Consider the following 24,388-nt stretch of genomic DNA (forward strand, 5'->3'; position numbering starts at 1 on the left):
CTCCACTGCAGCGAGTGGACCCTCCTCCTGGTCCCTCCACTGCAGCGAGTGGACCCTCCTCCTGGTCCCTCCACTGCAGCGAGTGGACCCTCCTCCTGGTCCCTCCACTGCAGCGAGTGGACCCCCCTCCCCTCCACTGCAGCGAGTGGACCCTCCTCCTGGTCCCTCCACTGCAGCGAGTGCACCCTCCTCCTGGTCCCTCCACTGCAGCGAGTGGACCCTCCTCCTGGTCCCTCCACTGCAGCGAGTGGACCCTCCTCCTGGTCCCTCCACTGCAGCGAGTGGACCCCCCTCCTGGTCCCTCCACTGCAGCGAGTGGACCCCCCTCCCCTCCACTGCAGCGAGTGGACCCCCCTCCCCTCCACTGCAGCGAGTGGACCCTCCTCCCCTCCACTGCAGCGAGTGGACCCTCCGCCCCTCCACTGCAGCGAGTGGACCCCCCTCCCCTCCACTGCAGCGAGTGGACCCTCCTCCCCTCCACTGCAGCGAGTGGACCCCCCTCCCCTCCACTGGAGCACTGCAGCGAGTGGACCCTCCTCCTGGTCCCTCCACTGCAGTGAGTGGACCCTCCTCCCCTCCACTGCAGTGAGTGGACCCCCCTCCCCTCCACTGCAGCGAGTGGACCCTCCTCCTGGTCCCTCCACTGCAGTGAGTGGACCCCCCTCCCCTCCACTGGAGCACTGCAGCGAGTGGACCCCCCTCCCCTCCACTGCAGCGAGTGGACCCTCCTCCTGGTCCCTCCACTGCAGCGAGTGGACCCCCCTCCCCTCCACTGCAGCGAGTGGACCCCCCTCCCCTCCACTGCAGCGAGTGGACCCTCCTCCCCTCCACTGCAGCGAGTGGACCCCCCTCCCCTCCACTGGAGCACTGCAGCGAGTGGACCCCCCTCCCCTCCCCTCCACTGGAGCACTGCAGACCGCAGCTGGATGTCCTGAAATACACGATCACGTATGATCCAAGGGAAGAATATCACTTGGTCATGGATGGAATTGCCATGGAAACTAGGATTTTATTTGTAATGTAAATATGCAAAAGATGTCTAAAGCTCAATAGTTACATTTGAATTAATAATTTGTGAAGATAATTACCAGTTCTAGCAATACTTGTGGTGAGTACACTTGCTGTTTGTTCGAAATGGCGGTTTTGTGGTGTTGATATTTGATTAAAAAAATACTATTTAACATACGCAATCTTGTGGTTTACACCAATTTATTACACATTTTGACCAGGTACAAAATACAGTTGAACTATGCAGTTTATTACAGACCATTGTCTGCCATTAGGCTATGTAAAGTGTAGTCAAGAATGGGTTTAAAAATACACTAAAATAAAAGGTTCAGTATACCTGTAAGAAGAACCAAATCTAATTCAATAAAAAAAAATCATTCTCAGCCAAATGTCTAAACAGCATTACAAAAACATTACAAAGTACATAAGAATTTCCCAAAAGCACTTAAAGGCAAATTACTGTGACAGGCACATGTTACAAAAAGAAAAACCTTACATAACTCAACTCAAACTTAGATCTTCATGGCTACAACAAAAACCAGAGGGGAGTTACGCAAGGATCCAGCAAAACAATCAAAACCAATTTCAAAACACAAAAGATATCAAATGGGCCAAACGGTATAAATATTTTTTTTCATGACCACTGCACAACTTACTCGAGTGCATCAGCGGCACATCAACTAATAACAAGAACATTCATATGAACAATTGAGATTTGAAATGTTTCACACCAGTCTAAACCATTAAATTAAACATCAAGCCCATGTTCTCCAACACACACCAACCCCAATAAAATAGGACCATTACTGACGAGAAGTAGTGTACCAAGATAGAAGTTCAAAAGGCCACAGTAATACACACACACATTTTCTATGTCATATAAAGAAATATATTCATATATCTTAACAGTATCTTGGTTTCATATTTAGGTCTATGGTTAAACTATGGCTATATATAGATCTATATATATATATATATATATTTATGTATATATAGCAAGACATCTATAGGCACATGTTATGGGAGCCATTTCAGTTTCAAATCATCAAATAGCTGAGCTGTCGTACAAAAATCTCTTGTGGTGGGGGGGGGAGAGAAGTCCCATGAACATCTGGGTGTTTCTGCAGACTTCTGCAGAACTCCAGGTCACCGCCTCAGCCAACAGGCTACCAGGGTGCTCGATTTTATTTATCTAAATAAGGATTTTTGCTTTCAACAGGTCCAACCACATTGTTCTTTGAATGGGTCGATCTCCTGGGTAGCAGGACGACGGACTCAAAGGAAGGAGAAGTGAGGATTTCTGTAATTTAATTGATTCTATTTATGCAGAAGGATTTCTGATAACAGTCTCTATACAGTGGCTGTTTGCCTTTTAAAGTCAAGCAGTCCACTTTCCTCTCTCCATCTCAGAGGTTTTAAGGATCAGGACTCTTCAACACACCAGGTAAGGCTGTCGAACGCGTCCATAAAAACATGGCTCTTGACAAAACGACATGTTATTTCGGTTAAAGAAAACCATGGTGATGAGTATTAACAAGTGAGGAAACCGGTGGACAACGTTAACAGTGGCTACATCCTTTACACCGCTCTGTCATCAGAGCCAAACCAAGAAGCACATGAAGCCTATTGAGGCAATGAACCGTGTTAGAACCACTGAGACCCCGTCCTGACTGCTCTGTAGCCGGACCAGGAGGGCTTGTGTCTGTCTGTTATCAGTCTTAGGCCCTACTGACCCAACAGGGCAGCTGTCACTGAGCTGGTTGCAGTTAATCTGAGGGGAACAAGGTTCCTAAGGGTCAGTAGGTTGAGTGAAGGATGTGCATTTATCACTTCTTCTCTCTTTTTCATTTTAAAGCGGTGGTTATGTTAATGCTGCTAGCTGCAGCGGAGGCCACACGAGATCCACCGAAAGAGACTTAAAGGTTTGTGGAGCGTCTTGAGGTTTTGGAGACGATACATTCATAGTGCGGTAGGAGGCACAGCTGAGGGAGGGAATAGACATCTGTAGCGGCGGTGGTTTAAGGAGTTAGCATTCTAAGGCACTCAAATGACACTATGGCACAGCTATAGGGGGCGGGCTGGGGTCGGACTACACACCACGGAGCACCACTCGTACGAAAGGTTTCACATCCAGAGACAAAAGGAGGAAAAACGGGTACTGCACGAAGTCCTTGTTCACAGTTACAAAAAAAAGACCCCCCCCGTAAGGCAGCCTTCTCTTTACCTGGGTAGAAGACAGCATTATGTACACATACTAGGAAGGGCTGCTTCTGTCTATGTACAGCGAGCACCTGGCCCCGGGCCGGGGGGGCTGCAGGGGGCCCCGGGGGGGCCGCGGGAGGCCCCGGGGGGGCCGTGGGGGGCTGCAGGGGGCCTGGGTCCACTGAGGTCCAGAGGAGCCGGCTTTAGATCTCCTGCAGCGAGTGGTTGATCTCGATGCGCTCCCGCTTCACGGCCGGCTCACTGGGGTCCCGGGACCCGTCGCCGTCACTGCCCATGTCGCTCATGTCGTCGGAGAAGGACGGGTCTGATGGGTGGAGGGATGGGGGGAGGTGCATGGTAACAGGTTTAGGTTTCACTTTAAGGACTCCAATGCTCTCCCCACTTTGACCTTTTGAAACTACTTTACCCTCAGGGGGAGGAGCCTGGCAACATCCCCCGTCCAACCTCGTAACTATGGCAACCCAAACGATGGAGCGCTTACCTCTGTCCATGAGCGATGGGATCATCGAGGTGAGGTCACTGAACTGTTGGAGGAAAAATAACAAGAAATGTTTAGCAAGAGTTCAGTGCAGTCATCCTAAAGAAGGCCTCCACATTAATGACACCAGCGACCTCAGCTGCAGTCATTCGTATGGTGACCTTATCGCCCCGGTACCAATCGGCAGCAGCGCTCACCTCTCCCATGACGGCGATGGGGGTCTCCCCGGTGGCCTGCGCCACGCGGTGCTCCACCAGGTAGAACATGTACTCGTCGTACAGCAGCCGGATGAGGTGGAAGGAGCCGAAGGAGGCCGCGCTGCGCAGGGTCAGGTCCCGGATCACCATGGAGCTGAGGGAGGGGGGGGGGAGGTTCATACTGCGCTCACAGTCCACTGGGGATGGCTTCAACCATATCACTCTGAAGGTATTCTAGTAGTGGGATCACTAGGTACAATTTACCCCAATAAGTAGGATTCCAGAAAGATCATTTTTGCCGTTAAGCATACAATCCACTCCTGGGGTTAGGGTGAACCCTAACCCCAGGGTTAGGGTGAGGGAGTAGATCTCCTGCTAGGGGCGAACTCTCCTCGTACCTGTAGAACGACCACTTGAGCAGGAACTGGCGGGCGGCCTTGGGCAGGCTGGGGCTGCCCTGGTGGGGCTTCAGCACCTGGGACACCACGTTGTCCAGCCAGGCGGCCCACTGGTCCAGGGAGCTCTGCTGCTGCAGGGTGACCTTGAAGTCCTGCTCCAGCCGCTGGACCACGCTCTCGTCACACTGGCACACCCACGAGGCCTGTTCCTGTGGACACAAACCCACCGGGGTGTTCAATAAGACGCGATATGGAAGACACAATGATACTGACAGTGTCAGCTGCTGTAGGCACGGTTCTAGAGTTCTAATGCCGCATTTCCACCGGAGGGTGCGGGCCGGTTCGGTATGCAAAGTTGCGGCACGGTTCGCGTTTCCACCGCCGAAAGTGGGCGTGATCCGGACTGAGCGTTATTGAGCCGTACTCGACTCGCAGCACTCCTCCGTTGGGGTACTGAGACGTCCAAAAGGGACCCAACAAGTTTGGGCTACACATGCCGTCCGTTGATTGGTCGACAGAATCATCACTTCCGTGCGACAGGGTCATAATAACAAACAAACAAACAAACACAGTGCCCGCAAGGTATTTCTCGGCAACGGCAAAAGCTTAGTTAAGAAAATGTTGAGCAAAAGTTTGCCATCCTTCTTGGACGTCCTACATTGATGCTCTTTGTTCATTGTGTCGCGTTCTTCTTTTTCCTTGGATTCAACAGCAGGCTACACCGTGTCGGGCTGCTATAAGGTCCCGATGCTTACGTAGCTGCCGTGGCTATCGGCCATCCGGCTTAAACCCCGCCCTACCCTAAGTGTACTGTCGGTGGAAACGTGAGCCGTAACTGAGCTGGGACAAACCGCACCTTCACTACTGGGCCAAGGTGTGCAGGGCCGAAGCGCACCAGTGGAAACGCCTCGATCCCTCAGATCGACTCTCTCTCTAGTAGTTACACATTAATTATGTTGTGAGCCGCTTGAAACAAGGCATTCCATGTGATGGGTATCACAGCAGTCGTTGACATTATTATTTTCTTATATTTATTCAGTCAGTGTTAACCGTAAAGCCATGTGCTTCTGTTGAATGTTTTTCACCTATTCAAGTAATGTTAAGTAATAATGATGTTACCTGCACGTTGGCGAAGTCCACCCGGTTGAGGTCTGAGAGCATCTGGTTGATCTGGGAGGTGTTCTGCAGCACAGCGCGCGCTGCCTGCGCCAGGTGGTTCAGGCTGGTGTAGCGCCGCAGGGTCTGGGCGAAGGCACTGACCACCGCCGCCTGCAACACACACACACACACACACACACACACACACACACACACACACAACTTAGCCTTGAAGAGGAGATTTCCAATCACAAACTGGGGCACCAGAGTCTCGGAACACGCTCACCTTGGTGCGCACGATCTCGTGGGGGAAGTCGCTCATGGCGGCGGTCAGCCAGCTCTCCAGGCTCTTGGCGAAGTTGCGGATGGCCTGAGTGAGAGTGCCTGAGGAGATAACACGAGGACTCAGCGTACAGGGAGCTTTGAGCTTTTAACAACCGGGTGGAAGGACAGTGTCAAATTTGAATATAATACAAGATGGATGTGTGATGACACACAGGTGGGAAATATTCAGGTTCAATAAATAATGCTGAAGACTTTCCAGCCTCATGAAACCGTTTACATTGATGTCATGGAGCAGGTAGAAGGGGGAGGTGGAAGTGATGTCATAGGGCAGATTGAGAGAGGACGTGATGTCATGGAGCAGGGGGAAGTGATGTCATAGGGCAGATTGAGAGAGGACGTGATGTCATGGAGCAGGGGGAAGTGATGTCATAGGGCAGATTGAGAGAGGACGTGATGTCATGGAGCAGGGGGAAGTGATGTCATAGGGCAGATTGAGAGAGGACGTGATGTCATGGAGCAGATTGAGAGAGGACGTGATGTCATGGAGCAGGGGGAAGTGATGTCATAGGGCAGATTGAGAGAGGAAGTGATGTCATAGGGCAGATTGAGAGAGGACGTGATGTCATGGAGCAGGGGGAAGTGATGTCATAGGGCAGATTGAGAGAGGACGTGATGTCATGGAGCAGGTAGCAGGGGGTACTGACTGGGGACGGGGCGCAGCACGTCGGGGATCAGGATCTCCACCAGCGCCTGGTACAGGATGTGGTCGCAGCTCCGCATCCACAGCCGCACCGGCTCGTACTTGCAGAGCGCCATCAGCTTCTCTCGGGGGATCACGCCGTCCATGTCGTCGTCGCTGCACGTGCACAAAGGACCAATCAACACAGAGGTGGGTGGGCACTAAGACACCGAATGAACCCCCCAATGGCGGGGATATGAAACACTGTTGGTTTTAAGCAAAAATAATATTAATTATCAAAAGATGAGTTTGTTGTGCCGGCTGAGTGCACGTTAAAGCGACCTGGTGGGCAGGTTGGTGTTCCCGTCACTAGAGGGCGCCGCTGAATACCAGAAGGTTTGCCAGAGCTTCTCGATGAAGTGGAACTGGAGGTTCATCACCACGTCCAGCGTAGCCTGCAGGAGAGGGAGGGGCCAGGGGGGCAGAGAGGGAGGGGCCGGGGGGCCAGAGAGGGAGGGGGGGAGGGGGGTGTAAAGGGAGGGACGAGCGGGGGAAGAAGAGAAAGGGAGAAGGGGAGAAGGGGTGGAGGGAGAACAAAACACAACGGGCTTAGCCATAGCAACCAGACACACAACAAACTTTGGGCTGGAGGGCAGCAGCTCCTCTCCCCCTGTGCTTCCTGCTGTCCCAGCTTGGCCGTTCCTTGTTAGACAGTAAGTCAGCTAAGAGTCTCTTGCTCAGTAATCGCTGATCCTCCCAGCAACCGTTGAGGTTTCTTGAAGAGGGCTTTCTTTCTGTTTTGGGGTCCTCTCAAAGTCAGTTCCACATGCTGAACCACACTCTGTTGAGCCCTAATAAAGACAACTGCGCTCAACAACTTCTTTCTCTACCAACAAGGAGGGGGGGGGGACTTTTAAAGGATTTATTAGTAAGCTGAACTGACTCACCTGGCTTCCTCGTTCATATTTATGAGCTGCCAACAGACTAATGCTGCAAACCAACAAAACCAGCAGAAGCGCCCGGTTTACTGTTTGACTCCAACAAATGTCTAGATACATCTGAGAATCAGATCCAAAGAAAATAAAAAGACTAAACCAAAAGCTGTGGTGAGGAATTCTTCCACGTATTGTCTCTTAAACTCCCCTACAGTATGTGTGTATTTGTGTGTATGATTCACACCATGCAGAGCCTCTCTCTCTCTCTCCCCGTCTCTCTCTCTCTCTCTCTCTCTCTCCGTCTCTCTCTCTCTCTCTCTCTCTGGTTACACAGCCGTGTAGGCTTCAATCACATGATATGTTTTTGCTTCCTCTCCAACCGTCGCCATGGTAACCTTGTTTACCGTTACCACCGGCAACAGTTCAAACACAGGAGTCCATAACAAAAAGGAGAATTCCCCACTCCCTCCAAACAGGCACATTTTACCTCCAGTCTTCCCCACACACACACACACACACACACACACACACACACACACACACACACACACACACACACACACACACACACACACACACACACACACACACACACACACACACACACACACACACTTTAATTTTCAATAATCGTTTTGGCGAGACAGTGTAGTCCACAGGCTGGGACAGGGTTCAGTATTTTGGCTCCCCATCAACACAGAGACGGGATTGGGGGGGGAAGGGTCTCCAGATGTGTGTCGTGTCCCGGTGGTTTGTGTCACATGTAACAGCTAGGCTCAAACTGAGCTAAGCAGAACGGGGGTGGAGTAGGGTCATTGCATCACTAACAGCCCCATAAACAAGGGAGAAGGAACCAAAGCCGTTTTGTTGTCCAACCCGTTCCTCAGACGCCTCCCAAGGCCTGAACCTGTGACAACGCGCCACCTCTCTTGTACCAGCACAAGTTTAATGTATTGCCTCGTTTTCACTGCAAAACAACAACAACAGTGAACATTAAAGCCCATCACAGCAGCCGAGTGTGGCTGAGAGGGACGGACATGTGAGGCAGACAAAGCCAGGACCCGTGTGCCTGGCCACAGAGCCGCACACACAAAGGCCCGGGGGGGGGGACGACGACACCAAGATGTCCACCCAGGCCGCTGAAAGGTTAATTGGCATGTCTTGAAAGCAGCGCCGAGATGAAAGGACGGCTGGAACAAAGGGGAGCGCGGCGGTGCGGCAGCACACGGGGAGCGCAGGGAGAGAAGGAGAAAGCCAGAGCATCGTGTCCGCGTTTTAATCACAGCCCCCCCCCCCCCCCCCCACCCCCGGCTCCGCCCGACGCCAGGGAAACCAACTCGCTGTCAAACATTTCAAAGTTGCTACACTGTTCCATCCTTGGACAGAGCCCTTCAGTGGACGGGAGAAGACGCCTGACCGTGAGGACGCACTCGGCCACATGGTGCTTCATGCCGGCTCCGTCATCACCTTGTTTACATGGAGCCGGCCATATACATTTGCAATTTGCATTTGCAGTGTATATTTTGCAGTATGGAAGCATCCTATCTGGGAGGCATTTACATGTCATAACCATTAGGTCAGCTAGTAAGATGTTGTGGCCATCTCCTGTTCAACTCTGGAGGGAGGAGGATCATCAAACATAGCCCCTCCCCCCGGGTGGCGAGGACCAATGATGGAAGCACGTGGATCAGATGTGTAGCAGGAGAAGTGATCCTCAACGTGGAGACGTAATGGAAGCGTTACCTCGCAGTGGTCCCTGTAGAGCGTCTGCAGCTTCTTGATGTCGTCCAGACTGATGCGCTCCGGCAGAGGCAGGCTGCCCAGGTCAGGGGAGGGGAACGGAGGCAGGACATGGGACACATCTACACAAAAGGCACACAGTCAAGTAGGCACAGGTGTCACTGAACACACACACACACACACACACACACACACACACACACACACACACACACACACACACACACACACACACACACACACACACACACACACACACACACACACACACACACACACACACACACACACACACCTCCCCAGAGATTAGCTCTGTGCCATCTTGATAGTAAGATACCTGACCTACGTAAACAGCAGTGCGCACACATGTGCCTCTGTTATCCGTTATCTTGAGCACGCGGCTCCACTGATCTGACTCAGAGGTTGGACCTGAGCCATGCTGGGAACAGATTCATGTTTAAATGGGGAAAGGACTAGGAGACTAATCTAGCCTTCTTTTAAAGTGCTTCCTATTCTTTAGTATTACTCCTTCCATTTGGACCGGTCGCTGCTCTGATGTACTTTACAATAGGATTATTATTACAGTTCACTAATACAGGACAAGAATAGTATACCTAACCCAATTTGTTTTAATGTGAGAGTAATGTGCTTTGAATGCAGGGATGAAAACATTTGTTTATTTATGTTTGAAAAGGTCATGACAATTTTTGGCTTGAATTGTATAAAAGCGGGTTTCGACCTAATGACCCTGGGAGAAGGAGGGTGCCAAGGCCAGAGCCGCTGCGTCCCTCTGGGCTAGGATGTACTCTGGAACTCACCGATGTACTGCTGGTGGTGCTGGCTCTGTGCAGCCACAGACTGCTCCGGGGTGCTGGCAGAGTTCTGGGAGCCCCCCGACAGGTGGTCCGACACACCGTACACCTTCTGAAGAGGCTTGAACCTGCAGACAGAGTGAATCACCATCTAGTCCAGGGGGTCCTCACATGTCACTGACGAGCGTTCTGTCGCCTTGCATTGCTGACTCCGCCGTCGGTGTGTGAATGTGTGCGTCTATGAGTGACTGTTAGGCAGTATTGTAAATCGCTTTGAGTGGCCAATGGTTAGGAAAGCGCTTTATAAATGCAGTCTGTTTACCTCATATCTTATTAAAGTTCAAACACACAAGCAGCTCGTCCCTGAATGATAACATGTATAGAAGAGTGGAAAATGGAACGAGGATTTATACGTTTCCAGAGCTGGAGAGATTCATGGAATTAAAATGGATACCATCTCCTTTCTTAACAAGGCCATGCATAAAACACATACAGAAATATTAATACAGATGATTACAAAACATAGAAAATGATCTCCGAGTTGATCTCCAAGAGAAACAGCAGATCTCAGGATATCTGGACATCAGACATAAAGCCGGGACGTTCTTCCGAGTCATTTTAAATGAACTGCTGCTTAACTATTTACCACAGCAACTGTTTTAAACAGTCCTCTTATCTAACCGGCAAAGATCCAGGCTTCCAAAGGTGCTTGAATGGTTATTTTCAGTAGAAATGACGGCAGTCAGTAGAGGTGTAGCCTCTAAGGAACCTCTTCCTCGTGGACCTCGTTCCAGTCTAGTGAGTGATTTGGTGAGTTTTCAGAGTAGGCGCGGGTCTTCTTGTGAAGCCCCAGATGTTACTGCCTAGTGTGGACCACCGACTCGACAGCAAGACTGATTGTGAAGTGCAAGGTATAACATTATCTGAATCCAGAAGCAAGTCATTAAAAATGGATAACAAAATAAACCTGAATTCCTAAACAATGCCTGATAGCATGCAGGGCACAGAACCTGGCTGCTATTGGGTCAGCCGCGAGCCGCGAGGCAGCAGGGGGGGGACAGGCTTTGGGGGGAGAGAGAGCACACTGACCTCTGCTTCTGGTGGACGGGCTGCTGCCTCATGGCCATGTACTGGGTGTCCTCCTGCAGGCGATTCAGTGGCGAGTCCGGCTTCACGCGGATCCCATAGTAGTGGTACTTGGAGTTGCCCCTGGAAGGTGCAGAAAGAGGGCCGGTGAGAAAGGATGACGGGCAACCACCATTTAGTCCACGTTGGAGACCGGTTCATCCAAAACTCGCACATCCCTACCATAGGGAGCGGACATTCAGCTGGGAGGGGAACAGCCTAGAAAAGTGTGTTATCCTAATCGATCATCCTTTTCACTGCCCTGAGTCTCACCCCCCTCCCCCACTGTTCCAACGTATCATCATCATCATCATCATCATCATCATCATCATCATCAGGTACCTGGTGCCCAGCCGGCGTGTGCGTAGGCCCATGAACACCGAGCGGATCAGCTTGCCGAAGGAGGCGGCGTTGACGGGGTCCAGCTTCTGCTCCTGACAGTGGCGCAGGTAGTGGTTGTACAAGGAGCTCCGGGGCAGGCTCACACCCTCCGCCGTCTCGTAGTTGTCCAGCAGCCACTGGAGCTAAAATTAGACACACACAATCAGTCAGCCTTCAGTGGGCCGCTGCCCTCTTGATTCCCACCTGGCCGGCAACACAGGCCGCCGCTCTTACAGCATCAAACACTTTAGATGAAAAGACCCACGGATACACCGGCACACACACTCCCCACCTCCAGGAGAAACCATTTGAGAACCGTGTTCCAGGGAGTAAACACCACAACCAAGTGGCTGCCAATGCTGTATGTATGCATGCATGCATATAATTGGATATACATACATGTATAGATTAAATAAAATCCCCCCCACTGCATCACTGTAACTCCCAAACATAGTGGCTGTGTGGAGAATCCCTCCTCAAAACCTATCAGCGATGTGCTGATAGGACAGAGTCAGTCAAGGTTAAGAGCAGTGAGGCAGTGCCCAAATCACTGTTCATTTGCCCTGTCTGAACATCGGCTTGGTCCGTAATAAAGTAGAGTCAAGTGCTACTGAATCTAATTTCCATTTAATTGTAGATGATTGTGTCCAAACAAGAGGACCCAAATTGTACTGCAACATAATTGTTGATTGACATTAAGTGTTTTGTCCAATGCCTTGCGTATGAAATCATCAGCCGTGCTATCTTTGTGGCTAGCAGAACAATTACGTATCCCCACAATGGAGGAGAACGACCACAATGAGGAATCAGTCAAAGTGCATGGGAAGCATTGAGCAAGAAACGGCTACGGGAAGCATTCTTAAGCAACAAGTTAAAGCATATGCCCCTTGAGATTCGACTAGTTGAGACAAATCTGCAAGTAGGGTTTGTGCTGATTAAGCTATGGTTACAACAGTAGGACATAAATACATGCAGTTAAAGCACACACACACACCCCCCTCCCCACCGTTATGGCTGATGTCCGTGGCAAACAAAGATCCTGGTTGACTTACATGGCTGTTGAGGAGGCTGCTTTTGTGAGTGGCAATTCCTTCAGACTTTTGGAGGTTTTCAATCGCCATTTCAAGCTAAAGAAATGAAGCATGCGAAAAATAAAAAGTAAAAGAGAGTCAGGTGAGCAGTGATGGGGACAGAAGAGAGAGAGAGAGAGGGATGTCAGGTGAGCAGTGATGGGGACAGAAGAGAGAGAGAGAGAGGGATGTCAGGTGAGCAGTGATGGGGACAGAAGAGAGAGAGAGAGAGAGAGAGGGATGTCAGGTGAGCAGTGATGGGGACAGAAGAGAGAGAGAGAGAGGGATGTCAGGTGAGCAGTGATGGGGACAGAAGAGAGAGAGAGAGAGGGATGTCAGGTGAGCAGTGATGGAGACAGAAGAGAGAGAGAAGGATGTCAGGTAAGAGTTGAACAGAGACAGATAGAAAATAAAAAGCACAAAACAGGACTGTTAGCAGGCAGCCAGATCCTCTTTAATCCATATAATCAAAAAGAGTCGTTGCAGCCATTCATTTTTGCCGAACAAAAGCATGCAAATCAAGGGACTAATCAAGAGTTAAGCTACACACGAAGGCTTGCAATCAGACACAGTAGAGTATGCAAATAGCAACCAAAAACAGGGACACAGGTCACGGCGGAGTCGGGGACAATGAGCTGACAATGACTCCCCCCAACCCCCCTGAACAACTTAAACACAACATAGTCAGAGGAGGATATTGGGTTTGGAAGGGTCTCTTCACTGAAATGGAGATAGTTCCGTATGCATCAAGGGCACAGGATCTTTGACCATAAATACAGCAGCACACCGTGTCAAACTGGGACTGATAGATATATTTGGACTACATAATACAGTGAAGAGTTAAATTGATCGTCAAAGCGGAATGATAAAACCAGAGACTTTCTTGAAAGCTCTGGAAGAAAATAAAGAGAGGAAAAAAAGAAAAAGGGTAGTACTGCAGCCAAACTGAAGACTCAGAGGAACAAGAAGAAAAAGAAGCAGGCAGGGATCCAGGCATTGAGAAGCCCCTCACCCCTACCCCTCACCCACTCGCCCTCCCCTAGGGCTCCGGGCCAAATGGTAATGAGCCCCAGGGGTGGCTTTGTTTCACAGGGTGCTCAAGTGCTAGTGAAAACCATTCAAATAAGGCTGCGCTGAATTATTTAAGCCAGTGCCCCGGTTCTCTGCATCCTCTTGCTCACGACATCACCGTGGGCACTAGCAGGCCTCAAGTCAGGGCTAGAGCCCTGCTCTCTTCTCCTTCTCGTTGCCCCTGACTCAAGGACACCTCCGATCACTTCCCCGTCTGTTTCTGGGGGGGCCTGGGCCGAGGGGTGCGGCGATGACAGCTATCACCGGCAAGCTCCAATACGAACCCAAACAGTGGCGGGATGTTTGCCATGCAAAGCCAATGTCTGTGTGTTGATATTTGAGGCGTCTAAATCAATGTCTCCAAGTTGACCAGAGTTCCTCTGAACTCACATCCTTGTAGAAATCGGGGGATTCTGCAGAGCATTGAGAGAGAGAGGGGGCAGGGCTTGGCTCACCATGGCCGAGGAGGAGCGGGAGGACTGCGAGGCGTGGTAGCGGTTTCCGTCCATGCCGGCGCCGTGAATCAGGTAGGTGCTGCCGCCGGAGATGATCTGACTGCCGCCCACGTCCATGGTGATGCCCACCATGCTGTGGGGCGCCATGCCGCTGCTGGCCGAAGACACCACCGTGGTGACCTGGGCGCCGCCGGCCTGCGAATCGAAGTAGGCCCCCCCGCTGCCCTGCCCGTACAGCTGGGCGTCGGGGTTGTAGGAGTAGGCGGTGCGGCTGGAGGGAGACCAGGGTGGGGCCGGACCCAAGAGAGGAGCCCGGTTACAGAAGTGCATTTCAACACAGTGTCCCACATACTGATGAGCAACACATCGCAGCCTTTTATGGATGTAAACAACTACGTTTAATGATCGTTGGAAGAGCTTATTTAATAATTGAGGAACATTTCTGGCTACATATTTAAATAAATGATAATAATTATTTCTCCCTTTGACCTCGAGCTCCATTAGTTGCGTTAATCGCTGCGGTTCTGATCTTTACTCACATGGTTCCATTGGTGTAAACGGTTTCCCCGCCTTCTATGTACTGGGATGGATAGATGTGCTGTACCTGCTGAACCTGCGCGCAAAAGAGACACACAGGAACATGAACAAAAGGTTCCGGCGTTCCGCGGAGTGTTAGCACGGTGCTGCGGCTGCGAGGGGTTCTGTACCTGCACTGCCTTCTGAGACGAGCCTGTGGCCTGAACCAAAACCCTCTGTGTGAAGATGAGAAAACCGTTACACAACAAACACACACTCACAGTCCCATGTGCCCGCTACTCATGTTTGATCCATCATCTACTGCAAAGACATCTAAACCTCTTTAGCAAATGTAAACACATCAACACATGGCATTTTGTGCATTTTCCTCCAGACTCGAGCAAAGAATATACTTTCCTCGTTGTCCGAGGAACTACAACTCATGTTTTCCTTTTCTCAAAAGCCTCAGTCGGTCACGTACACTGAGGGTACACAGGCAGTGATTTTCTGTGTATTTATTAATATGGTTAACCAACCACAAGTAAGTAGTATTATTGGCTTAACTTGGTCGAGTGGAATGTGTTACCTAGTAAACCAATAGGTGAATGGAGAAATGGTGACTGATACCTTAGAGATACAGCCAAAGCACCAGGGCTGAACCAGTCCCTGAGCCATGTGTATAATCCCACCTCAAAGCACTGGATTCAGAGAGCTGTGAGCGGCACTGTGCGGCAGCTATACCTCCCTACAGCGCTAACTTTAGAAGAGCGGTGTTCTGTAGTATTTACCCACAGACCACAAACAAGCAGACCTACCTGCTGAGAAGCTGGCACGGGCTGCACCACCGGCGCCTGGGTGGGCGTGGACGTACGCAAGGCCACGCTGGACGAGGAGTCAGACCCGCCCTCGGAGCTCTGCATTCTGGGAATCTGGAAGGGAAAGGACAGGAAAGAGAGGTCAGTACACCCCGAGCACCAAACGCAACGTTTGGATATGGGTGGCTGCCAACAGGAACGGGATCTGTGGGAGCGTCCGGGCGTTCATGGGGAGCTGGAGAGCACGGCTGGGCCAAGCTGAGTCAGAGCGGGATCTTGAAAACGACCTACACTGGCACTCGTACAAACAAACGCTGACAGTCGTGCTCTAAATGACGCCACAAGACCCCACGCACAGATGAGTTAAAACAGTACAACGTTGCATGTCTTGCAGCCTCCCTCACCCACAATACGACCATAGTGAGGGTGGAGAGACAAACAGTCATTTTCTGAAGAGGTAAATGTCAACGTCATGAAAGAGAGAATGAATGCCTGAACAAAATAGACAAATTAAAACGTGTGAGTGTGTTGTGGGGTGCGGCGAGTGGCAGTCCAACCCCATGATGATATCCAGCGTTTGTTTTGAGCGAGAGCTGCACTCCGGAGGTTCCAATAATCCAGCTGATATGAGGAAATTCCTCTATGCTTTGTAAACGTTTGTCTGTTGCCATGGTGAGGAATCCATGGCGACCACCCCCGACTCTACTCCCCCTCCCTCCGTCCCACTAGAACCACCCTGCTTTCACTCTCTCCCTCCCGCTCAGACCTGGTTTTTTTAACTCACAGGAACTTATCGAGTGTGGCCACAAAGAAAAGAGGGGGAGGAGGATTAGAACAGGGGAGGGAGAGAACTCCAGCGGGGAGGGGGGGGAAGAGAGAGAGCGAGAGCGAGAGCGAGAGAGAGAGAGAGAGAGAGAGAGAGAGAGAGAGAGAGAGAGAGAGAGAGAGAGAGAGAGAGAGAGAGAGAGAGAGAGAGAGAGAGAGAGAGAGAGAGAGAGAGAGAGAGAGAGAGAGAGAGAGAGAGAGAGAGAGAGAGAGAGAGAGAGAGAGAGAGAGAGAGAGAGAGAGAGAGAACTGTGTGTGTAATGAGGTCTTGCCACCCTGAGGCCTGACCCTTTGAGTTGCCAAAAGAGTAAGTTCAGTTGTGGTGCAGGGCTCCTGAGATGTTCTAGTCGAGGGGCTGCAAGACCCAACATGCACCCCAACACTCACACATCTCTCCCCCACATTAAAACATGCAGTGCGCATTTCAATTACCTTTACATGATTTCCCAAGTTACTGAAGGAAGCGGAGTTAAGGAGCCTCTAACTAGGTTGTAATATTGTATATGTATATCAAAGACACCCCCAAGGCTAAGAGGCACTGAACTGCAAACCTTGAAGAAGACATCACCTCCCAGACCAAGGGAGACACAGTAGATGCTATTTATAAACAGAGTGTAATAAGCCACTCGACACGCAAACGTGTGTATTGTATTCAAATCCAGCATTCTCTCACAGATCTCATCCATGGAACACGTAACGTACACCTATGAACCACATACTGCACAGAGATAAACTATTATTTCAATGATGGTCCTTTCTCCTCAATAAAACAACAGCCATCCAACTGTGGGCACCAGTTGCTTTGGCACGGTGTTAAGGATAGGATGGAATTATTTTCAGCCACCTTTTTTAAGCATGTGCAATAAAGGCTAACCATTAATATTAATTTAAACCAGCTCACCTAGTAGCTGGGCAATCAAGCATGGGAACAGGCTGAGACAGGTTGAAACTCCATGCAGATGATCTGTCAATGTCAACATTTGATCAAATCTGAATTATTTAAAAAGGCATTAAGCTGTTCCAACTCTTCTTAGCTTAGGTGCAACCTTTTTCAGTTGAAGCGCTTAAGCAAAATAATAAAATTAAGGTGACTTAAAATGCCTCCCTGGATTATGAGGTAGTGGCACTCAGGACCAATAGGGAACAACACATAGTTGGGCGTGCCACCACTGACATCTTCCAATCATAGAGACAGTGCCACGGGGCAAAACCACCGTTGTGTCCACATGACTAATCACACAAGCACGCACACTAACACATACTATTTTGAAATTCCTGAAATTCACCAAATGCTTGTTTTGTCTGCAGACAAATCAAGACTCCTCCATGAGGTCTTCATCAGTGAAAAAATAATTAGAATCGCAAAACACCTAAAACAACTCCCGCTTTCAGTCCCTCTCCTGTGCAAAAAAACATTGGCCCATACTTTAGTGTCCTTAACTCACACACAAAATAATTCTACTCTAAATACATGTGGAAATGTGTCCCTGACCCTGGCAGTTGAGATCTTAAGACCCAAGTGGAAGGAGAGCGGACATGAGACTCCTTAAACAGCACAGAGGACTGCGTCAGGAGGAAGATGGCGGCAGGGATAATAAACCACAGTATTGACGAGCTAGTCTTCATCCATAAAAGATCAATTGAAGTGGCAGGCTTTATAGGTGTGGCAAAGTGTGGGCACTGGAGAGTGCAAGAGACTTTCTCTGCAGCCCCCAGGAAAGGTTAAAAGCCACACAAATTCCCCACCAGCAGCTATGAGCGCCACAAAGGCAGGAGCCAGCAGGAGCTCCTGCAGACCACCGCTGGAACCCTACTGTGAATGAGCTGCTCTTTAGAGAGTCTCCTTACAAACAGTCCAAAACTTCACAAACACATCTTCACACACAGCGCAAGACACCCTAAAAGGAAGGACACTACTCCTCCATGGACATTACAAGAGCCAGTCACCCTTAAGAGTCATAAGAAAATGGGGGAGGGAAGCTTGAAGAATATTTAAATCCTCTTTAACTGTCTCGCATTACACAGTGCATCTATAGAGGCTTACTTGGATAGACAATTCAGAAGAGACTGAAACATCTATCATTGACAAATTTAACTTAAAACCACAATCAATCAATCGAAAAACACATGCAGATGTTCAATTAAAAGCAGGAGCCCACAGTCTTGGCTCGTGTTTGCACTGGCCCACATTGTTTGCTGAGCAACAACGGTTGCTAATGGCAACACCGTCCACTCCCGTTTCCAGGAGCCTGTTGCTACGCAACCAACAGAATACTTCCCAAACCAAACAATGCCATCCCCTAACTGATCCCTCTATCTCACACAAAGCAGAAACTTACAACAATAAATGTGTAAGCTATTAATTCCAGGCCCCAATGGACAAAACACAGGGCAAATGTATTCCTAGTGAGTAAAGATTGTGGAAAAGTTACTGTTCAGTCTTCATTGTGGAGGACATATTGTGGCAATTTTCTTTCTTTTTTTATTCAGCTCGTTCTCCAAAAGGAACAAACTCAAGACGGGCCTTTGACATTCACACAAAAAAAGATGACCAAACAACAATGTTTACCGAGGAACACAGTAACTTCTTATTCGGTTAGTTACAGATCTCACCATTTCTTTAATATCCAAATTACTTTACATATTACAACACAACCAACCGGTTCAGGAGCGGACTTATACTTGAGCTATTTGAGGTATAATTAATTCAACCATCTTTAACTTGTCCTGTAAGAGGATGGACACAAACAGCAAATTAAGGTCTGATGCGAGATCTCACAACACAAGCCTTTCTGTCTTCAACCGTCTCATTCATTCCTGCCTCAAATCAGCTCTTGCCATGTGCAGATGGCGGGGTTAGGCAGCTCAGAGCCCAGCTTCTGATCCTAGCCTTCCCCCCTCTCCCTCCATCCTCCCCCTACCTTGGGTTATCACTACAACCTGTCCACTCTATTCCTCACCATGTGCACTGCAGACCTGACAGCCACAGGGAGAATGATCAAACCGTTGCCATGGAGACTGTGTGTTCGCCTATGCACTACACCAGCACCCCCCACCCCCCCCCCCCCCCCCCATCCCCCTTCTCCGAACCTCATCCACATTTCAAGCTCCTCCCCCCACTACTAAACATCTCCATATAGAGAATGGGTGTTTGAAACAGTCAGAGGCATAGTTGTAAGTAGTTGCATTGTAAATATACAGCAAACACATGTTTGTGGTAGACTTAGTTTGGGAGCTTGCAATCATTCGAGTAACTGGGGCCTAATCATACACATGCCTGCATTAATCTCCACTCTTTATCAACTAGTCTTCGGAAAATATCCTCTTAAGAAAACTATCATTTGAAATTCTCCAAAACTACTCCACCATACAAGCACTTACTTAATTAATTCCATAATGACATTCCTCTAAATTGAATGCTTCATTAATGATCAACCCTTTGAAACATTATTTTCTCGTTTAAAACCTGCCTTTAATTACCCCTTTTGTATTGGGTGTCCCATGCAACCTTATGTGTTATCAAATTATTTGTAAGAGAGCAGGGTAAATTTAACAAGGAATTGGGCTACATCTTGTTGATTCATTAAAATAATCAACCCATCATCACAAATACACACATACATACACACAACAAAGACCTGAAGCCTTGGGCCTCCCTCCACCTGGTAGACAGACTCCCAGGCCGGTTCTCTGCTCATTAGATGGCTTGTGAGGTGAAACCTCAGAGACGTGCAAATCATTACAGCAAAAAGAAGTCATTCCTTATCTGCTCAATAATGAATCTGAACAGATGTCACGTTAGTGGACATACAGGCCTCTTGTATTCTAATACAACATCTGTTTGGATTTTATGGCCGTTAGAAAGTGTGGCGTCACGTAAAGAAACATTTCTTATCAAATCGAGCCTGAAACTCTATGGGCTTACAAGAATGAAGAGGAAAAAAAAGAATGAGACTATGGGGAGAGGTGCTACTATTTCTGTCTGAAAAGCACAGAAAGGTGAGGGGGGGGTATCATTCTAATGCAAATGTCAATGCCCTGTCTGCTGTTTGTGGCAGGAAATGTAATTAGCAGTCGTGTAGCCAAGATACAAACCAGGTAGAATTTAAAGAATGCCCTAGATGAGAAAGAGGCAAAAAAAATATTTAATTTCACAACAAGTTTTAACCCGTCGCGCCCGTCTGCGAGGGATAACTAGGAGTAGCGTTGTTGTGTACACGGAGATGTTGTTTTCGTGTACCCTAGCAACACAAGCCCACAAGGATTTCCAAAAGCTTTCTGCCCAAGCAAACTTGACGTGAGAAGACAGCGGAATCAAGTGGACAATTAACATTAAACCATTTCCCTCTCGTCAGAGTCTAGGTAAAATGTTAGCGCAGATGAAATGGATTTAGGGTAGAAATCACCGTACAAATAAATTAAATATAAAAACATGTAAGCACAGTGCCATAAGTAATTGCCACTTAACAAGTCCCACAAGGCCTTCTCTGCTCCAGTCATCTGCTCTGCACTGTCATCTTCTGACACTGCTTTGACTAGCGACTGCTATCGTATTTATATCAGACACTGGAATCAAACAGGCTTAACGAGCACCACATGCAATTATATGTCGACTTAGTAAGTAGTAAACAACAACAAAAGGGGGGCCGGGCCGGGCCGACCTTCTATATTTGGGGTGGCTGCGCAATTGCAGGATTAAACATCTCTCCTTAGGGCAGCGATGAGCCTCATCAAGAAGAGCTAAATTCAGAGCACACACACACACACACACACACACACACACACACACACACACACACACACACACACACACACACACACACACACACACACACACACACACACACACACACACACACACACACACACACACACACACACACGGTCAGCCCCTGTCCAAAGGGACGGCTGCAGCTGTCCGTCTGAGAGCTCTGTACACACCAGTCCATTTAACACTTTAAATGGCATACGGGGCTTGTGGACGTTTCTAAACACAAGCACCCAGGATGCAGTTTTTTAAAAGGGAGCCGAGGAGAGAAGACCAGGACTGTATCCAAAGTTTGCGAGCCAGTGGATTGTTGGCCACTGTGACATCCAAGGGGGAGCAATGCAGGATAGACATCGACCGCCCCTGTAAGTATGTTCCTGATAGTTACACAATGCAGTATCAATCAAAATGGTTCCAATATAATTGTTTAAGAAATTAATATTTATTATAGAGTGGTGTAAGCATTGTCTTATCTCTATTCCCCCATCTCTGCATCTTTCGTGACCTTTAATACCACTTTCCCATAAGGTCTTCCAACTCAACATTAAACCGTAAATCTACTATAATTTGCTCCTTCTTTCTATGGCTTAGTGTGCATTAGGGGAGGAAGTGTACAAAGCTCAAGTGTGTGTTCATGAATTATAATGAATTCATTATGGATTTTTCCCGTTTGTAAATAATAACTGAGCTGAATGTGGATGGCTGCATAGTTTCACCCTCCATGTCACCCACAACATCCATCTCTTCTCATCTCAGAACCCTCCATGTCACCCACAACATCCATCTCTACTCAGCCCCCTCCATGTCACCCACAACATCCATCTCTACTCAGCCCCCTCCATGTCACCCACAACATCCATCTCTACTCAGCCCCCTCCATGTCACCCACACAACATCCATCTCTACTCAGCCCCCTCCATGTCACCCACAACATCCATCTCTACTCAGTGCCCTCCATGTCACCCACAACATCCATCTCTACACAGTACCCTCCATGTCACCCACAACATCCATCTCTACTCAGTACCTTACATAAGCGTTGGGATTGACTAAAACTGCCATAGCACCACCTAGCTGCAAAATAACTTAAATTATTCTTTTGTAAACGCTACAAAGCTTTGACATGCTTTTTTTTCTCGAACTTACCCCGATGTAATGTATTTGATCAAGGAATACACAGTTTGATGCTGGAGGGTTGTACTGTACATGAGGACTTGCAGTACCGCAGCCGGCCTCTGGGGGCGCAGCCTGTCGTATCACTGAGAAACGGGCTAAATACTTTAAAACTCCTCGGTGTCCTCCACCCATGTGAGGGTGGAGGTGTTTAGATTCTGCCCGTGGGGATGTCTGCAACATGTGGAAACGCACACATGGGTTTAAATAAGCAGCTTCCAAACGTTTCCCGAAGTGAAAGTGATCCCTGATCAGCCCGGGTTCCGCTCCAGCTCGTCGTCCGACCTCCCACAGGTTAGCACGTTAGCTAGGAGCCACCTGCTCGGACCCCAGCCTGGACCAGAGCCCTGGACCGGAGCCCTGTTGGGACCCGGCGAGGTTCACCTCCACACCGGAGCGACACTCAGTGAACCAGACCCCAGGAGCAGCCCAGCCGCCCTCCCCACCCCGCTCCGCTAGCAGCAGCTAGCAGCCAGTAGCCTGACAGCGAGCAGGGTAGGGAGGGGAGATCAGCTCTCTGATGAACAGTTAGGAGGGCTTCACCTTAACCACCACCACCGGAGCCTCACCCTAAAGTTACTCCACCACCACCCTAAAGTTACTCCACCACCTCCACCGTAGCCTCACCCTAAAGTTACTCCACCACCACCACCACCCTAAAGTTACGACACCACCTCACTCTAAAGTTATTCCACCACCACCGTAGCCTCACCCTAAAGTTACAGCACCACCACCAACACCGACATCACGCACGCGCCGCAATTAAAACTACCAATTAAGCACTTGAACAAGTTTTACCAAATACCAATGCCAACCCGAAATTATTTGTAATAATACTAATAATAGTAATAAAAAACTTGTGATAATAATACTAACAACAACGCTTGTGTCGGTTGAACACAACAAAAAAAAAAGCCGTTGGTTTAGTAAAGTGTTGGTAGTTAAATAAAGAGTAAACAGGACTCACCTAGAAACTAACCTAACACGTACTTTAAGCATCTGTAAAGATATAGTCACCTGGTTGTTAAAGTTGTTCCCGGCTGCACTCTCCCCTCTCTGCCGTTGACTCGCTTCGGTGAGGGTTGCTGAGGGTGGTTGGTGAGTTACTGTCTCCACGGCTACAGTCACTATGAGCGACGGTTCTCGGAGCAACAGTTGCTACCCTGCGCCTACGACGTCAGCGGCAAGCAGCACGGAGGGAGGAGCTACAGGACCAAAACCCCGCCCTGGTGACGTGAACAAGAACAGCCGCTAGATGGCGATCTCACCACAGAGTTACCACGTTGATTTCAGACCGAAATAAGAAATATATATAAAATAATAATATAATCATGAATATTATTCTACATTTTATTTTTAATAGTAATAATAAATAATATAATCATGAAAAAACATAAAATTATAATTCCCTCAAAAAATGTGGGATTATATTCGATAAACAGTTTGTTTTGTTTTGAAATAGGCCATATATTAAAGTATGTACTCAATTACAACACTTGTCGTGCATGCTATCCCCAGGCCTATTTATTACATGGTAGATAACATAACATCTGAATGCATGAAATGTAAAATGTTAACTTGCCATTCTATAGATATTTTTCCCCCCGCATTTCTTAATTGAACCCGATTTTTTTGTTTCCGAGTTGTTTTTGACAACTTTATTAGTTCTATAATCATTCTAAATTGTATTTAGTCGCCTACTATCAATTAATGTGGGATCGCTTTCATTTCCAGGCTCAGCGTCACAAAATAATATACAGCCAGTACTTCTCAAAACAATAGGCTATGTTTTAACAGCACTACATCCAAATAAAATGCAAACATCGATGCATGCAATCTTAGATATTATCTCTTGATTACTTTATTTATTTCCGTCATTCCATGCAATTTAACGCCGGGCTGTAAGAAATGGACGTCAATGACCGGCAGTTACCCCATTGGAGGAGTCACGTGATGGATGAGTCACACGATGGCGCATCAGCAGAAACCTGCAGAAGACATACCGCAGTAATACAGCATGCTTTAGCGATTATACCAGGAGAATGTTTGGCTCTGTAGGATATTGATTTGCTTTTCTCTTCCTTGTCCTCTCTGTTCTAATAATTGATAACATTATTTATTACTAAATGTATATAGATGCAAATAATACTACTTCATCATCTGATCTAGCGTCCTTATAAGATGACATGTTACTATCATGTCAATATGAGACGTGTTGCATTCCCTCACCATCATCATGACAAGTGCACATTGTAGTATGACCGTACACAATGATTATTATTACGGATTACGGATTTAACTAAATGTGGCAATATTTAAATTCATACAATTTTAAA

At 48.5% G+C, this 24,388-nt stretch overlaps 1 protein-coding gene across 3 annotated transcripts; it reads right to left on the minus strand.

Annotated features, from left to right (window-relative positions):
* Positions 1–913: 913 nt before the first annotated feature.
* On the minus strand, positions 914–23,163 carry rfx2 (regulatory factor X, 2 (influences HLA class II expression)). 3 transcript variants are annotated; one of them, XM_056603437.1, is made up of 18 exons: positions 22,026–23,163; positions 15,287–15,400; positions 14,663–14,707; positions 14,495–14,568; positions 13,956–14,226; positions 12,412–12,486; positions 11,321–11,502; positions 10,943–11,062; positions 9,860–9,981; positions 9,045–9,163; positions 6,709–6,821; positions 6,392–6,543; positions 5,689–5,786; positions 5,424–5,573; positions 4,305–4,513; positions 3,907–4,060; positions 3,713–3,755; positions 914–3,535 (listed from the first exon to the last, which is right to left on the minus strand). In XM_056603437.1, exons 1-18 carry the CDS (start codon positions 22,233–22,235, stop codon positions 3,414–3,416), a joined length of 2,373 nt encoding a protein of 790 aa, XP_056459412.1. In that variant the 5' UTR covers positions 22,236–23,163; the 3' UTR covers positions 914–3,413. The 3 variants fall into 3 exon arrangements, with proteins under 3 accessions (XP_056459412.1, XP_056459413.1, XP_056459414.1); XM_056603439.1 differs by having other exon boundaries at positions 915–3,535; positions 23,070–23,163; XM_056603438.1 differs by lacking the exon at positions 12,412–12,486.
* Positions 23,164–24,388: the final 1,225 nt, after the last annotated feature.

The sequence above is a fragment of the Gadus chalcogrammus genome, chromosome 12, assembly GCF_026213295.1.
Source record: "Gadus chalcogrammus isolate NIFS_2021 chromosome 12, NIFS_Gcha_1.0, whole genome shotgun sequence".
NCBI lineage: Eukaryota > Metazoa > Chordata > Actinopteri > Gadiformes > Gadidae > Gadus > Gadus chalcogrammus.

What these genes read in the sequence shown, in the direction of transcription:
- rfx2 (XM_056603437.1), bottom strand. Translation starts at nt 22,235, where the DNA reads ATGTTGCAGACATCCCCACGGGCAGAATCTAAACACCTCCACCCTCAC. An exon ending in ATCAAATACATTACATCGGG is followed by an intron (nt 15,401 to 22,025) that starts GTAAGTTCGAGA and finishes TTTCCCTTCCAG; the next exon opens with ATTCCCAGAATGCAGAGCTC. An exon ending in GTTTACACCAATGGAACCAT is followed by an intron (nt 14,227 to 14,494) that starts GTGAGTAAAGAT and finishes GTCTCCCTCCAG; the next exon opens with CCGCACCGCCTACTCCTACA.